Source organism: Temnothorax curvispinosus, unplaced genomic scaffold (genome assembly GCF_003070985.1).
Source record: "Temnothorax curvispinosus isolate PA1 unplaced genomic scaffold, ASM307098v1 QBEX01005133.1, whole genome shotgun sequence".
NCBI classification, from domain to species: Eukaryota; Metazoa; Arthropoda; class Insecta; order Hymenoptera; family Formicidae; genus Temnothorax; species Temnothorax curvispinosus.
This window is the reverse complement of record NW_020214913.1, coordinates 218210-234313: the sequence shown is the minus strand read 5'-3', so window position 1 is coordinate 234313 and position 16104 is coordinate 218210. Positions and strand designations below refer to the sequence as shown.

Sequence of the window (16104 nt, the reverse complement as noted above, 5' to 3'; positions counted from 1 at the left end):
CGAATAAACCTGACAATTCGCTGCGCAGGTTACTTATTGACGAGGGTCGAGAAGAAAATCGGTTCGCCGGAGAAGCCGCTGTCGGACCTCGGCCTGATCTCGTACCGCAGCTACTGGAAGGACGTCCTGCTGCAGTATCTCTGCAATTTCGGCGGCAAGGAGATCTCCGTAAAAGGTAGGTCAGCAGCGAAGTTTCGCCGCAGCCGCCAACCGGCGGCGTCAGTTTTGACTTTCGGTATTACGGAGCGGCATTTAAATATTCATGCGCGGATTGAAAGTGCGCTAATGCGACTCGTGGGAGATCTCACTTTGAATCACTGATTCAACACCTGATTTCGAAAGTGTAATTTTCCCGTAGAGAGAAAATTTACATTTTTCGCGCAATCTGCGAAGGACCTCTGGAAATTTCTTGAAAATGTTTCAATTTAGCAAGAGGAGACTTCGCCAACCAGCCAACCCATTACTTCTCACTACTTTAGTCAGAATTTATTTTATTCCGACATTTTGGCACAACTATACGACACGTGTAACGTAATTCAGTATAGGTCATTATTGGCTGTATTTTAGATTTTGTGCCATGAGACAAGAGACTCGTCTGTAGCGGATTTACGCCGCATTGTTATTGATCCGATGGTCAAGTTTTCCCAACGTAACTGGTTTTAACGGTTGAATAATTGTATCGAGCGGGGGCAGGATAAACCGCCCTGCCGCTGAAAACCGCAGCAGATTATATATATGATTCATTATTTCCGCATTTTTTCTCCTCGACTCTTACCGTCGAGCTCTTCAAGTTTATTATATTTATCCGAACTGCGAATTCAGTATTGAATTCGAATCAATGCAATACGAATATAAAGAATGCATATATATTTCTAACCAGAGATTTGAAAAACTCGACGACCGAATTTGTCTACGTAATCAGAGAGGCTAACAAAGGAAGAAAATGTTTCTTCCTCGAAACGTGAATGCCAAATTTGTTATATGTTGATAGTATTCTTCATACATAAAATATCTCCATACATAAATATAAATAGTAATAAATTCACGATGTTTTATTCATCGTGTATCTCTCTATACCAGCCCCGTCAATTTTATTACTCCTGCTGTTTGGCGTCGAGAGAAACAAGTTCCTTCTATAAGATTGGATTATTATGTGTCCCTTCGAAACTTTTCCATCGACGACAGTTCTCACTTCTAACGGGGATCAGGGAGGACCGTTGTCGAACGCGAGACAGAGACGAGCTCGATTTTTCTTCTTTCAGATATCAGCAAGGAAATGGCCATCGACTCGTACGACATTGTCAGCACTTTACAGGCCCTCGGTATGATGAAGTACTGGAAGGGCAAGCATATCATTCTGAAGAAGCAGGTAAGCGCTCCTTTGTGCTGTAATCTGCCGCGCATTTATATATCATATACGTATGTCTCCCCTTCGCTCCGCGAAACATATCGTCCATTCTTACCTGCGAATACGCTCATCGTGCTTGTCAGATTTATCGCACTCGATTTCAGGAATCGAGGTAGGAACCCGTGACGGCGTAACGTAAAGCAGGGTCCACATTATCGAGCCAAACCGCGAACCGAGTCCCGAACCGAGCCTCGAGCAGAACTTGCAGACGAACCTCAAATCGAACTCCATCGCGAACCGCGAACATGAGTTAAAATTTTTCTGAAGTCAAATCTCGTATTGAAATTTATAATAAAATTTATATAAATTCTTAATACATGTATGCAAAATGCATATTTATATTTACAATCGTATTTTTTAACATTGCAATATATATATTATAAATTTATTGCGTATTTATCACAGGTTTAGAGTATGTTTATGCAATATTAATTCTAAATTTTGTTTTATGGTTTGAAAAGGAATTAAGTTTTGAATACAGGAAAATAATAAAAGCACATATACATATATTCACTCACCTTTTCCTGTTTCCATACTTTTTTTATTTTTGCTTTTTCTCTTTGCAGAGATGCCAATAATGTCGTCATCTTTTTTTTGCACATGTCACTATCACATTCGAGTTCTTTACTTATTTCTTCTTATAAAAAAAGTATGAGAACAGGAAAAGACGACTAAATATGTGTATACATATGCGTGCTTTTATTATTTTCTTGTATTCAAAGCTTAATTCCTTTTTAAACCATAAAACTATATTTAGAGTGGTACCAACTATATTTAATATTGCATAAACATACTCTAAATCTATGATAAATACGCAATAAATTTATAATTTATATTGCAACGTTAAAAATACGATTGTAAATATAAATATGCATGACATTTTTTTAATTGTTATAATGTTCGGGATTTTTAGCGTCCCGTATATAATAATCTTTTCTGCTTATAATCACTATTTAATTTTAAACATTTTTTATCAGACCATTCCATTTTGTCTATCAGTAGTCGTGTAGACTGCACATACGTGGATAGAATCAAATACAGCGACTGGGCAATTACTCACGTTTTCTTTCATAGTTCATTTTTTGTTTTTTGTCATTATTTGTCTAGATCGAAGCTTAACTACCAGTCTACCACCCGACAAAGCGTATAATCTGATCATAAAAAGCATCTTTTGATGTTTCGTCGAAATACCGACTTTTGGTGGGACACTGCGAGCCAAACCGCGTATCATCAAAATCCTTGCAGATTCGTGGACTGAGTACGCGATGGTTCGCACTGATGTTCGATTCGAGGTTCGCGAGCCTCGTGCGAGCCCGTCGGCTCGACAATGTGGACGCATGATCGGCTCGCAACGAAGTTCGGCTCGCGGTTCGGCTCGATAATGTGGACGCATGATCGGTTCGCGGCGAAGTTCGGCTCGCGGTTTTGCTCGATAATGTGGACCCTCCTTAACGTTGATCGTCTCAAGCAAAACGTCGTCGCAATTTTCATTGATACTTTGATAATCATACAATTTACGTTACATTTATCAAACGAAATAATATAAAAAATTGAGTAATATTTTACAGATTTTCAACCGAGAGATGACCGTTGCGAAAATTCTACGTGGTATTAATTGTCACGCGTCTATAAATAATCAGTTTTGCGGAAACATTTTATCTTACACCTCGATGTATTTTTCTGACCTCAATCAAACCACAGAAGTATAGATAACGAGGGAGGGGGAGAGGAATAATGATTCGCCGATATAACGAAGCGTTTCTCGCTATGCAAACAGCATGAATATCGGAAATATCAGACGTATCTTATTAACGTGATCGATTTCATGGCGATCGTTCGTCACTGGTCCCGGGGAAACGATATTTCCGATACACGATCGGACAGCACGACCGCGAGACTAATTATTATCATTCGATTAATTTGACTCACCCCTCGACGCTTCGCTATTATACGTTTCCTCAACCCCTCCAATCCGATGAAAACGGATTCACGAGCTGTCGCGTCGCCCAGGACGGAGCCGCGGATAAAAAAAGAAAGGAACCGTTGAAATAATTTCAGGACGTGATCGATGACTACAAGGAGAGGGTGAAGAGACGGGGCCCCGTCTACAAAGAGATCGATCCGGAGTGTCTGAAATGGAACCCCTTCCAGCCGCCCAAGACGCCCTCCGCCTCGAACTAAGGTCTGCCAGGAGCTTGGAAGTACGCCACCTTCTCCTCCCCTTGTCTGGCCCCACCCCCCCTCTCTTCGTGGCGCGACTCGTGGGACGACGGTCGATTCTCGCGTTCCTCCCCGACGTCGTCATCGTCATCGTCGTCATTGCCATCTTTATCTACATTTCCGACCTTCCCATCGGCTCATGCAGCGCGGGGAAGCTATAAGCCGCCACCGACAGATTTCACGCCCGTAACGTAACGGTGAGAGCCGTGAAAATCCTTCCAGGAATCCCTCCGTCGCGTCGCCCCGAAGCACGCGGGAGACGACGGTGAGTATCCCATTCCATTGGCAATATCGTTAAGGCTCGCCGCGGGAGCGACTTCTCCCTCTGTGTTTAAAACGCGTCGCGGAGGTCGACAGGGTCCGATAATAATTGGCGACTGGAAAGTCTTGCACGTGCTTTGAGCGCCGAGGAAACGTCTCTCTGACTCTGACGAAAGTAGGCAAGTGCAAGCCGATAACGCACGATGATCGAGGACTATTGCATATCCCGCGCGGCTACACTTGCGTTGTCGCCTCGCGTTTGCCTATCTTATTTTTAAGTCTCGGGTCTTTCGACATTTTCTATTCTTTATTAGGAAAGAAGGCTATGTCCGTAGATTATTATTGAGAATTATTTCAAAAGATCCCTTTTACAGTGATCGAATCCGCGGCGAAATGATTACACAAATTATGTATAATAAAAGATCGCGAATGAAGAAGTTTTTGAATCTGTAAATACAAATGTACAATGAAAATGTAAATAGAGTTCAGCATATCAAGTTGTATCAATATGATATTTTTATCGATAATTAAACGTGGAAATATGCTATTCTTTGTGCTTGTGTATAAGTATCGAGAAACATCACTGTTAAGTGTGAAAGGATGAAATTTAAACCAATACCTTGAGTTAAATAACATTTTGTTATTTTTAACTGCCACGTGTGTCGAAATTTATTATTTTAATACTTTGTTTATGGTTAAATTACCATTGTTTTAGTTAAATTAACGACATATTGAATAGGAGCAGCAGCGACCTATAGGAATGATTAAAAATAACTCAAATTGAGTATAATTTGACATTCGCGAATTTAACAGTGATTAATTGCGTAAAAGCGAATTTCCGCATAAGATGTATTTGCACATATGAGATATCCGTTGAACTTGACGACGATAAGCCGCTCCTCTCTGCGCTGCATCGATGCTGCGTCGAGTTCGTTGGTGCATCGACCTTGGTATCTCTCATTGGTGCAACCTCGTTGGTGCAGTAAGTTGCATAACGGCAGGGCCCCGTTAACGCGCCGGCGGCGCATCGATCAGGTTGCGTCGAATGCGCGAACGGTGGACCACCCGGTGAAAATTTCTCAAATCTTTTGGTTTCGAATAACGCACGACAATTACCGGGCGAAAATACCCTTGGAAGGTCTTGGAATACGCACACGCGTTTATACGAAAAATTTATCGATTCTATTATCTTGGAATAACGGGCGAAATCACTCGGCCGTCAAATTTTAGCTTGATTTTCCGACATGGTTTACCAACATGTCGGAACGGTTTAGGATTCTCGTGTGTTCGCTGGTCAATAATCTCTCACTGTGTGACCTCAAAATCTTGCTCGTTCCAATCTGGAGCAACCAGGTTAATCGTTCGCTATTACAATTGATATTAAACTGATGGAAACCAGAGAGAGAGCGAGAGAGATAGAGATAGATATGTTTCTTGTTTAATATTCGTGTGCTCGAGCGCTGCGGAATAATTTTACCGTTAAAATACCTCCGACTATATATGCTGCACCGCAGCCGCAAGACGTAGGCACGAAAGATACGTTATTGATCGGTCTAGGTGCATGCCTGGTTGCAGAACAGAGAGAACGAGAGGAAGAGAGAGAGAGAGAGAGAGAGAGAGAGAGAGAGAGAGAGAGAGAGAGAGATTTGCCAACGATGCAGAGGCCCATCGGCCTCGATCGAGCAATATGAAAATAACTCGAAAGGAGTCAAGGTCATGCACGAGTTCAATTTAAATGTGTCATATGTGTTTGAGTACCACAGTAATACCATCTGCAAGGATCATCTCGAGAAATATGGTTTCAGTAACTGGAAAAAAATCCTAATAAATAGTTTTCGAGCAGTTTGAAAAACTGTCGCGAGAAATTGATCGAATTATCATGAGATTATTAATTTAAGCTGCATTGAGAGAAAATAGATCTTTTTCCATAGTTATCTGTTATTTATTATTTACAGCCTTTTATTGATTTTTTTAATAACTTCTGTTATATTTTTACAGTCTAGTGGCAAAAATAAAATTATACGTTCGATACTTTTCGCTTTCGAAAATGTTCTGATTCAAGCGTTGCTTGAATGAATTCGGTGTCGATTTTACGTTTTCTACTTTGCGTTATTGGTAATGGTAATTTTAATTCATTTTTATCGCGCGACGCACGTAACGCAGCTTTAATCCTTTTGTTACAAGCTGCTTGTAATTAATATTTTCCAGCTGCCGAGACTCTTGCAACTGTTATTATACGCAGTTGGCTTTGTATGCAGTGCGCTTTAACTCGCGTCAAGCTTTCCAGTCCGTACCGATCGTTTCGGCACGAGCTTCGCTACCGCAGGTAATACGGAGAAAAGCTCGACTTGCAAACTTGCTCAACTTTATCTTCGCGCGCGGTGTCAAACTATCGAGAGTACTCGCGAAACTCGCGGGCGAAGCAAAGTACATTTTCTCCCCAAGTGCATCTCACGAGCGCTGGACGTGCGTATCGTTTACGGAGATTGAAATCCACGCCGATCTCACCGAGCGGCGATTTCAATCGATTCGTTGCGGTTTTCACCGTCACGATCAATCATGCAGAACTTTTACCTGTCAGTGATTTCGATAAATATTAATTAAAATTAATTATAGAAATAAATAGGGAATTCAGCTTACGCTAAATTTAAGAACACCGTAGTGTGTAATTGAGATTTTATCGTAGGTTTCGACCTCCGTGATTTAAGAGATGTTTATATCAATCGTGATTCTTAACCCCTTGACTCGTCGTCGTTAAATTCAATATATTTTTCTATTCGATGATTTTACATCGTCACCGCGCGCTGTGATCTTTGCGAACCTTTGCATGCAAGAGCGAGATCGATGACAATGAAATAATAATCGAGATCCGATGATCGGGGGTTAACGTATAAATAATTCGGACGTTATATATTTAATTGTACATAAAATCTGGATGTAGACGTATATATATATATATATATATACACTTTTATAATCATTGTTGTCATTGTCATGCAATAAAACACAATATAAATTTATAACATTTATTTTTGACATCACTATCGTCTCTGCGGAAAAATGTAGAAAAATGACGAGAATAGGTATGTGTTTTACATGCAGCAACTTGCAGCGTAAAACTAAATAAAATGAAGATCGACACGTTTTAGAAAAAAGCAAAATTTAAGCGAAAATATACAGATCACTAAGAATCTATAATATAAATGTAAATCTCCGTGCAATGTAATACTTAAGGAACAGTATTCAAGTTATTTGCAGTAAAATATCAGTATAATTTTCGGTTATTTTCTCATCCTCTTTTCCAGTAATTTGACCACCAACGGCTTCTATTGATCTGTACTTGATAGACTATAATTTACATCTATAGTATATCGTTTGCTTTTGATCGTACAATTTTTCTTCCCACATCCTTTTCCTTCCATAATTTCTATGTATTTATTTATTTATTAAAGAAACAACATCGACCCCGATAATTAAACAATTGTTTCAGATTTGCATATTCTTAGAAACATTATCTATCTGATTAGATAGCAGTTTTTCAATATAGAACACTTTTTTATCTAGTTTTTTTTATCAACAAGATAATGGTAATCTTTTTCATAAAATCTCACGCAGGGAATTTGTGAAAGCATGGTACTTTGTTATTTCGATAAATTTCAACATTTTTCTTTATTAGGAAAGAATATTTAATTTCTTGATTTCAGATTACTCAAGGCTAAATTAAAGTCACTATATAATCTACAATTTTTTACAACCGCTGTTTTAATATTCCATTTTTTTATATAAAATGTATAAACATAATAATATAAGTTTTTAATAAGAGAAAAAATCCTAAAATTGGTCAATTTTTCGACTTGTTACAATAGCCTAACTTGACAGATAGAAGGCGGTACTTGGAAACTTTTACTGATATCACGAGAACGGATGACGTCGTGTCAACGCTGTTTTCGCAGAATACAGTATCGCGCCGTGCTGATACAGTCTTCAGCGCGAGTAGAATTGTAAAACTTCTACCTTGAACAGACTTCGCGAACGATACACGTCATCCATCGTATACAACATGACCGAGAAAGTCACTCTCAAATTATGGTCCAGAAAGGAATCGATAGAGCGTTTCTGTCTTGTAAGCTTTAATATCACTAATTAGTGTCACGCTATGTAGGTTGTATATTAAAATCTGTGCAACGTTTCACGTATTTCTTATAAGCGCTTTAGCGGTGTGCAACTTTGTTGTGTGCGACTTTGCTGTGTGCAACTTTGCGGTGTGCAACTGTGCGGTGTGCAAATTTTACGTGTCCAAATGAACGGTGTCCATTTTTACGTGTCCACCTAAACGGTGTTACACACACCGCTAAAGTTGCACACCGTTTATTTGCACACAGTAAAGTTGCACACCGCAAAGTTGCACACAGCAAAGTTGCACATTTTTATTATGATAAAGTGATTGTATTATATATTTGCAAAACGTATGCATGATTCTAATACTTAAACTTCTGGCATTATAGCTCTAATAATGAGCTATGGGAATTATGCGGGAAACTAAGTTCTATTTCGCATGTTCATTAATTAAGGATGGAATGTTCATTTAGAGAATATTTATTAACTTGAGACAGAATTTCTTTCTCGTTAAGATTCCCGTGTATAACGTCGCATCCGCTTTGCAGTGAACCGCGACCGCGAGAGCGAACCGGTCGATCTTTTTTGTCTCCTCGCCCTCCTCCTCATGCATATGCAGGCGAAGCGCATAGCCGTGCTTTCGAGCGCATCTCCGAAAAAAAGAGAGAAAAAACCATTATCGAACGCACGCGTATATGGCGCGTAAAACTGCCGATTAATTAGCGTAATGATAAGGTAGAAATCCTTGAATCGTCTACACAACGGATAAAATGAAAATAATTTTTGTGTTGGATGTCTCAGAATTTTAATTTTAACAAGATCGGCGTTATAGAGATGCAAAACCTCTTCCTTGGAATATTTTTTAAAGATAAACTTCAAATTTTTTTCTCGAATTAAAAGAAAGGAATTTGTCCGGAAAATATCTTATCGTTTTTTAAAATCACTTTTTCTTAATTTTTCTTTTATCTTCGTTCCATCAAATAAGTGGCCGGCTAGCTCGCGGTAATTCACGTAGTGATTTATTTTCTCTGCACGGCGCAATTATTACCGGGGCGTGGTCAAATAGACTGAAATTACAAGCGTCAGGATATTAAACCGGTAATTACATGGATCTGATATTAATTTCCGAGATTCTTTCGCGTCGCGCAGTAGCAATTTGCTGAACTGTGTTATCTAACCTAACCTCGCGCGGCGCATGTGATTCGATTTTGTGCACGGTTCTTTTTCTCAAGATTACCCATCGTGGAACAACCATGGACAAGTCGATCACCTCTCGCGTCAAAAGAGCATATAGAATACTTATATGATATAGTGGACGCACGTGCGAATAAACACGCGGCTTCGTATTAGGGATAACAAAAAATTAAGGGAAAACTCCCAAATATTATCCGCCCACTGGATATAACGCGTTGCCAATTAATGAATATACCGGGGTGTTGTTAAGCTTGTGCCAAGGTCGCCTGATTAATAATTTCGTTCGCGATAATTTACGATGCCAGGCGCGTTTGCCGCAAGCCAAAACGCATCCTGTGTCTGCACGATAGAGTCGATAAATGCAATGATTATTCCGCGAAGCAGCTCCCCGGTTCTGCACTCGGAGGCGAATTGCGATTAACGACGTAACTGGAACTCCCGGTCGGATTGCACGCTTCGACTTCGTACTTAAGAAGCAATTTTCACGTACGAGCGTGCGGAGCGTGAACACACCGGCGATGTTGAAATACGGCTCCCCGATCGACCGACCATGACCGGCCGCGTGTTTATTGTTGATTATTGTTAATTAATTAGCCCGAGGTAGAAGGAACGTCGGACGAATGTCTCTGTCCGACGTTCCTCGCCGCTCTCGGATTCCTCCGCCGCGCCGGGACGATGCGCGCACGGAACTGAATAATTGCGTTATACGATCTCCTCCTGCGCCTCTTCCCCTCGTCCGTTCCTCTCCACCCTGCCACGCGACCCTACGTAACATCATTATCCCATTAGTTGACGATGAGATATGCGGCTCTCTCCTTCGCGGCGACTGCAAATACAAACATGCACACGCGTGCGCGGTCAGCAACATTCCACAGCGACGAAGCAACGTTGGCTAATTTTATTTACTTTATTAAACATCGCTGCGGCATCAGAGTGCTGTTCCGGAAGCACCGGATGAAGGATACATTGGAAAAGCCAGGAACGAGGCTCGTTAGTCCGCATGACACACGCATGAGTAAACCCTTATCAAATATCTCTCTCTTTGCACGCTAGATTTTTTATATACGAACATATGACTCTGGTAAGAAAAGATGCATGTTTTTTAATGGATTTTTATACGTAGAATAGTGTTATAAAATCCAAAGTTCAAGATTCGGTTTGCTAAATTGCAAAAATGTAAATGTTTAAACAGGAAGAAATATATTATCAAGAATGCTAGCGATTATAGAATTCGTGTAGAATTAACGTTCTTCCCAAATCATTAAAATCGAAATAATTATACATGAGATTCTCATTCAATCTACCTGAAGGTTTTCTCGATTGCTTCTGATGCTAATATATTTCCTGTTACCGCACAATTTCGCCCGAAAATTGCAAAAGGAACGTCGTTTCAAGACTTTCTGAGAATTAACTACATGCATCTGAGATAGATTTGATTGAACGATTCAAGAATTCCGAAAATCTTACATGTTAGATCAAACGAATCGTGCAGCGTCTCACTTTTATATCGCACAAAATCTTGCAAGTTCGTCACATATAACTTTATCCACGAACAAGAAACGGGATCTTGCGCGGTTTAAATTATATTCGTTTGTACAGAGGCGGCGCGGTGGCGCCTTGTTCATCCTCATTCGAGAAACGTTTTCCCACGGAGACGGTTTTCCGCGGCCGGAAATTGCGTCGTCTCGCTTGCAGAGGAATAATAAGGCAGCAAGGCACAGTCATATGAATTGCGCTCCAACAGGTGCCGGGTATCGGATCCACCAGAGCACCTGATGAAGTACAATTAACATGCAGCAGCCTCCACACGCTCTTCTTCCCCAGCTCCGTTCTTCTTTTTCTTTCTCCCTTCTCTCTCTTTCTCTCCCTCCCCCCTCTCTCCTTTTCACAGACAACAACACACGTACACACATACACACGCGCAAAGCCTTGTCCTCTTTTTCCAGTCCCCTCGAAAAGGCGCGGTTCGTTTCTCCGCAGCGCGCGCTACTTCAGGTACCTGACTGACTTTTAAATTGGCACAGCCTAAAGTACCCGAGTAACGCGTGTCGCGAACGATACGTATGAACGAAGAAGATGGTGGTGGTGGTGGTGTTGGTGGTTGCGACAGCAGCAAATCCAGTCGAGAGCCTCCGCGAGTCCACCGCGTGCTGCGGTTCAAAGCTGCGAATAAGGAGGATGCGTCAGCGATTCCCGTTGAGTTTCCTCTGACCTTGGATGAGCATCGATTCTCGTACCAAATGATAATCGTACGCAAAGTACGTTAAAGTTACCAAATCATTACTCACTGTGGTATCGCAAGTTTCATCGGCGGGACTGTAACAAAAACCTGGAATAACGTGGGACTCGAGAGATTATCTCAGAAATTGTTTTCACCGGGATACATAATACATGCTGCTCCGCGGCAAACCGCCGGGAAACTTTGTATACGGAGAGATTCAGCAATTAATAATAAACGATGCGAACGTAACGACACATGCATTCGCATGCGGCCACAGTAATTTGCAATAGGATAATCAGCTATTAATCCTACAATGCGCCGTGTTGTTCTTATCTAATTATTTCTATTGCTTCTATTACTCGCATCATTATGGCTAATTTTCCTCGACGTCGCTTTCATTATACATAAATGCGATCCTCCTCCTCGTTTTTGCTCGCTTTCAACCGCCAGATCCTTCTGCATATATTTGTATGTCAAATATATGGTAGGAGGATGCTCTCGTAGCAGGACACTCTCGGTGGATGGGTTTATACCTTTCGAAAAGTGGCGATCGAGGTGGCGATTTTTGATCGGATTTGAACTCGGATCTTCGGCTCATTAGAACAGCGCACAAATATATATTTTGGACTATATTTTGGAACATGTCCGAAAGATCTCTCCCAACATTCCAATTTATTTGCTTGCCGATAGTTTAAAGACACTCGAACGTTTAAGGTCGATCGATTTCAAACATTGGTCGTCTATAAACTGTGCTCTGTACAACGAAAGAAATGACAACAGGATTTGAAAACTCTTAGTCGTTCGGTTAAAGAACAGTCTTCTCAATTCGCACGGTAAAATGACAAAATCAGCCCAAGTCCTCCGTAGCCATTTACTGTTTACAAACCGTGATTTCACCTCCGGTTTTCGGCTCCGAAACGACGAACCTGACATATATATTCACGCGATCGTACACGGAATGGATGAGACACTGAATGCATAATTCATGAAGGAGAATCGCGGAGCTTTTTCCCTAACATTACGCCGTCGGAGAACACGTGTGTACAGCTGCTGCTCGCTTCTCCTTCCAGCGAGAGAGAGAGAAAGAGAGAGAGAGAGACACAGGTACAGTAAAAGAAAAAAAAAATTCGATTCACGGATCGGCGGATAAATTTCCGCGACGCCCTATCGATTCATCGTTTTCTCCGGCGAAGCGGGATGACGGGGATCGCGAGAATCCGTTGGAAAGTACCGCAAGATCGACAATGGACCCGGGAGGTCCCCGGCTCCTCTCCTCACGGCTCACCTTCCGCTCATTTATCAAGCCGAGGGACGCGTGCGGCAGATGTTGCACCGAGGCCAAGTAACGAGATTTTTTTCAGCGATTTATCCGCGATCACCACCCATCGCCGTAGAAATCCGCCTCTCTCCCTTTCCTCTCCCTCTCTTGTTTCCCCAGAATTTTTTAGACGCCTCATTAACGCGGATTCAGTTCGGAGTTTAGAAATGTTATAAATAGAACGTATCGCAAATACGCGCAAAGTACGAAATTTCCTACAGTCTAGATAGCTTTCCTAACAAAATACGATACTATGCCATTAAAACGAACTAGTAATTGCGCGATATGTAATTGCAATTTTATAACAACGATAATTGTACGTTGTAAACAAATGAGCGTTGCGAAGCAATTATTGCACTTATCTGGCAAATTATAGTTGTCATCATTATTGAAGCGCCAGCAACTAGCGGAGTAACGTTCATCGCGAATATTCAAATAGAATACGTTGCGTAACTGCATTGGTAATGCGTAAGGATGAAAATGTATGACGAGCGCGTAATGGCGAGACGAAGCGAGAAACGCGGAGCCATTGGCGAGTCCTTAAGGCATGATTATCCCGTTAAGAGCCGCGCGTAAACTTTTCCGTTCACAATCCGTTCGATTACCCGTACGCCGCGCGATAAATCGCACTTCGCGTCATCCGATCAATTTATGACCGGCCGGAATTATCGGATTCTAATTGATCGTGACGCGGAAAGATCGCGAGCGAACGTATTCATTTTATTGAGAGAAATAAATCGGTGCCTCGTTTTCTTGTATTTTCTTTTTTCTTTTCCTTCTCCTTCCCTTCTCGCTCCGCTCCCGTCGTATATAAATTCCTCTTACGCCGATTTATAATTCACCGAGAGGACCGTTATTAAGTGATTATCGGCGACGCGCGATTTCTTATACGTCGGGTTGCGAGCAACGATTACGGGGCAACCTTGAGAAAAGCGAAAAAAAAAAATGACATCGCGACGACCCACTTTCCCCGGTATCGACCGATAAATCACTTACGCGTCGTATTACATTTCACGATCGATATCCCGCCTGTATATCTCAAGAGTCGATCTCTTGATTTATGTATTTGATTGGAACGGAAAGCGGAGAAGGTATTAAATAACTCGGAATAGTTGCAAGTTCCAATAGTCGCTTATCACGACGAACGACATCGGCCGAAAATCATGAATCGTCGACGCTTAAAGACAACTCGCGTCAATTTGGGAAAGATACATATAGAAAAATGTACTTTTGTCACGCAATTACGTAAATAAGCGATGCCCAAAGACACACCACGTTCATCGATTGATGAATCATGCGATCGGCCAATGCGACAAGAAGCGTTATCAATTGATAAAGGAAAGATGCAAGCAACGTTGTTTGACATTTTTATTCGTTTCTTTCGGCTTGCGTTTTGACATTACGGTGCTCCGATCAAAAGCCAGCGAACATTTAATAATCATTTCAAAAACTAGGAAACGGATCTATGAGAATTCATTTGTTATAATATTCATTGATAAATCGTATTCCATTGGATTACGTTATCTCCACTGCCGGTCCGGATGTAAAAGAGTCACGCAACTCGGCAGAATCGCGAGACACGCAATTCGGCGATGCACGGTATATCCGATCCCGGCGTATTACGGCGATAAGAACGGATTCAAGTTACTGTTATGTGCTTTTGGCTACTTATAAGTATAACGCTACACATGGTTTGCTCGACATCGCCGATTTTTTTTTTCGAAAACAAAAATAGCAATAAACTTCGAGATTCAAAGTCCAGATAATTCCACTGCATTTATCACTAACGAACAAACCTCACGTGACGATAATTAGGGACTTCTAATTACGCCGGCTGTTTTAAATATCGGTTAACAGCGACGTTTCTCATTTATCAGGCGCATTATCATCACGTTATCTGCTCGCAGGTGCTAATTACTAGCGCCAGCGTTGCCGGAACGATTCGCAAAAATTACACGTCGCGTGTATCGCGGCCAGCCGGTGAATCGTTTTTTGACAGAGACAAAATTCATGAAATTTGTGTCACGCGCGAAACGAAGCAAGCCGGGACCGAAAGAGCAAATGGAAGACGCTATTTCCTCGGATTGCCGAGAAATATTATATGCATTATCTTATCGAACAGATATTTAATCTTTAGACGCAGAACGCAGCACGATTGCGACTCCTGGAAAGAGTAACGTCTCTCCTAAACAAAAAGCGACACGTAGAAGCGCGAAAATCTTACGACTTCGACAATACGTTTTCTTATATGTAAATATTTAAGTAATTTCTGCAATCACGTAGAGATCATAACAGTTCGTTGATATTAAACGTTGGGCAAACATGCGAAACTCGCGGAATCAGATGCCCACTTAAACGGCGGACTTTCTGTTTATCGATATCGCGCATACGTACATTTATACATATATTTACCGGTTAATTTTTTCGCGACATAATGGATGACGTTATAGTTATGGCGCTCCAGTTATGCCGTGTTCGATTCGCCACGTCACAGAGCGCTCTCCTAGGAGCGTGCCTTTACTAACGTGCGTGTGGTACGACTAATAAACCGTTGGTGCAAAAAGAAGGGGAGAAAAAGTTCCGCATACGACCGCGGGTTTACGTAATAAAAACGCAGCTGGAAATTTAAAACTGCACCAACAACACCCATGACACGGAAACATCTGCATTAAATTACACCGCACTCGAATGGCAAGGAATTCTTTTACGGAATATGTGGGATAGGTCTCGGAAGACTGTCGCGACAATGATAGATAATCCGCAATTGTCAACCTATATAAGCCATAAAATAAAGTTTTCTAAATGCATTATACATTAAATAAAGCGGGAAGAAAGTATACTGTTTCGAAATATGGAAATAAAGATACGATGTATATATATCGCTACGAGATACCTACATTCTAACATTCATTTCCGTTTCTCGGATACCCTGCAGGGAAAATTACTCGACTACTAGAAATACAGGCAGAAAATAAGCAGAAAGCAAGCAGGAAGCAAGCGGTTGACGTGCACGCCGCCGCACTTGATCTTAGCGATTTATAGACAAAGTGATCGATAACGCAGACATTGACACAGACAATTTTCAATGTCCACTGGCGTGCTAAATGCGGCAAAGCGCAATCGACTAACGTCTGTTGCTACTACATGTCTACTTTCGCTATTTTTCTTTTGAGCTACTACATGATGTTTTTCTACGCATAGATACAGTCACGGGATAAAATCACGACTCATGCGAGTCGTCCTGGCGAACGTGAAAGCCGTTTCTACGCGAGAATCGAGATAACGAAGAACGAGGTGAAGCCTTCGAGACCGCCCGATACATATCGAACCATCTCGCGAAATGAGACATTTGCTGGTCACTTTTGC

The 16104-nt window shown here is 41.4% G+C and overlaps 1 protein-coding gene across 2 annotated transcripts in view; it reads left to right on the top strand.

Annotated features, from left to right (window-relative positions):
- The window catches only part of LOC112454560 (histone acetyltransferase KAT7), a 30435-nt gene extending 26846 nt beyond the window's left edge, over positions 1-3589 (top strand). For both annotated transcript variants that reach the window (XM_025016028.1, XM_025016029.1), the window contains exons 11-13: positions 29-175; positions 1263-1369; positions 3467-3589. In XM_025016028.1, the coding sequence (XP_024871796.1) occupies positions 29-175; positions 1263-1369; positions 3467-3589 (377 nt within the window). The remainder of the gene's footprint in view (positions 1-28; positions 176-1262; positions 1370-3466) is intronic.
- Positions 3590-16104: the final 12515 nt, after the last annotated feature.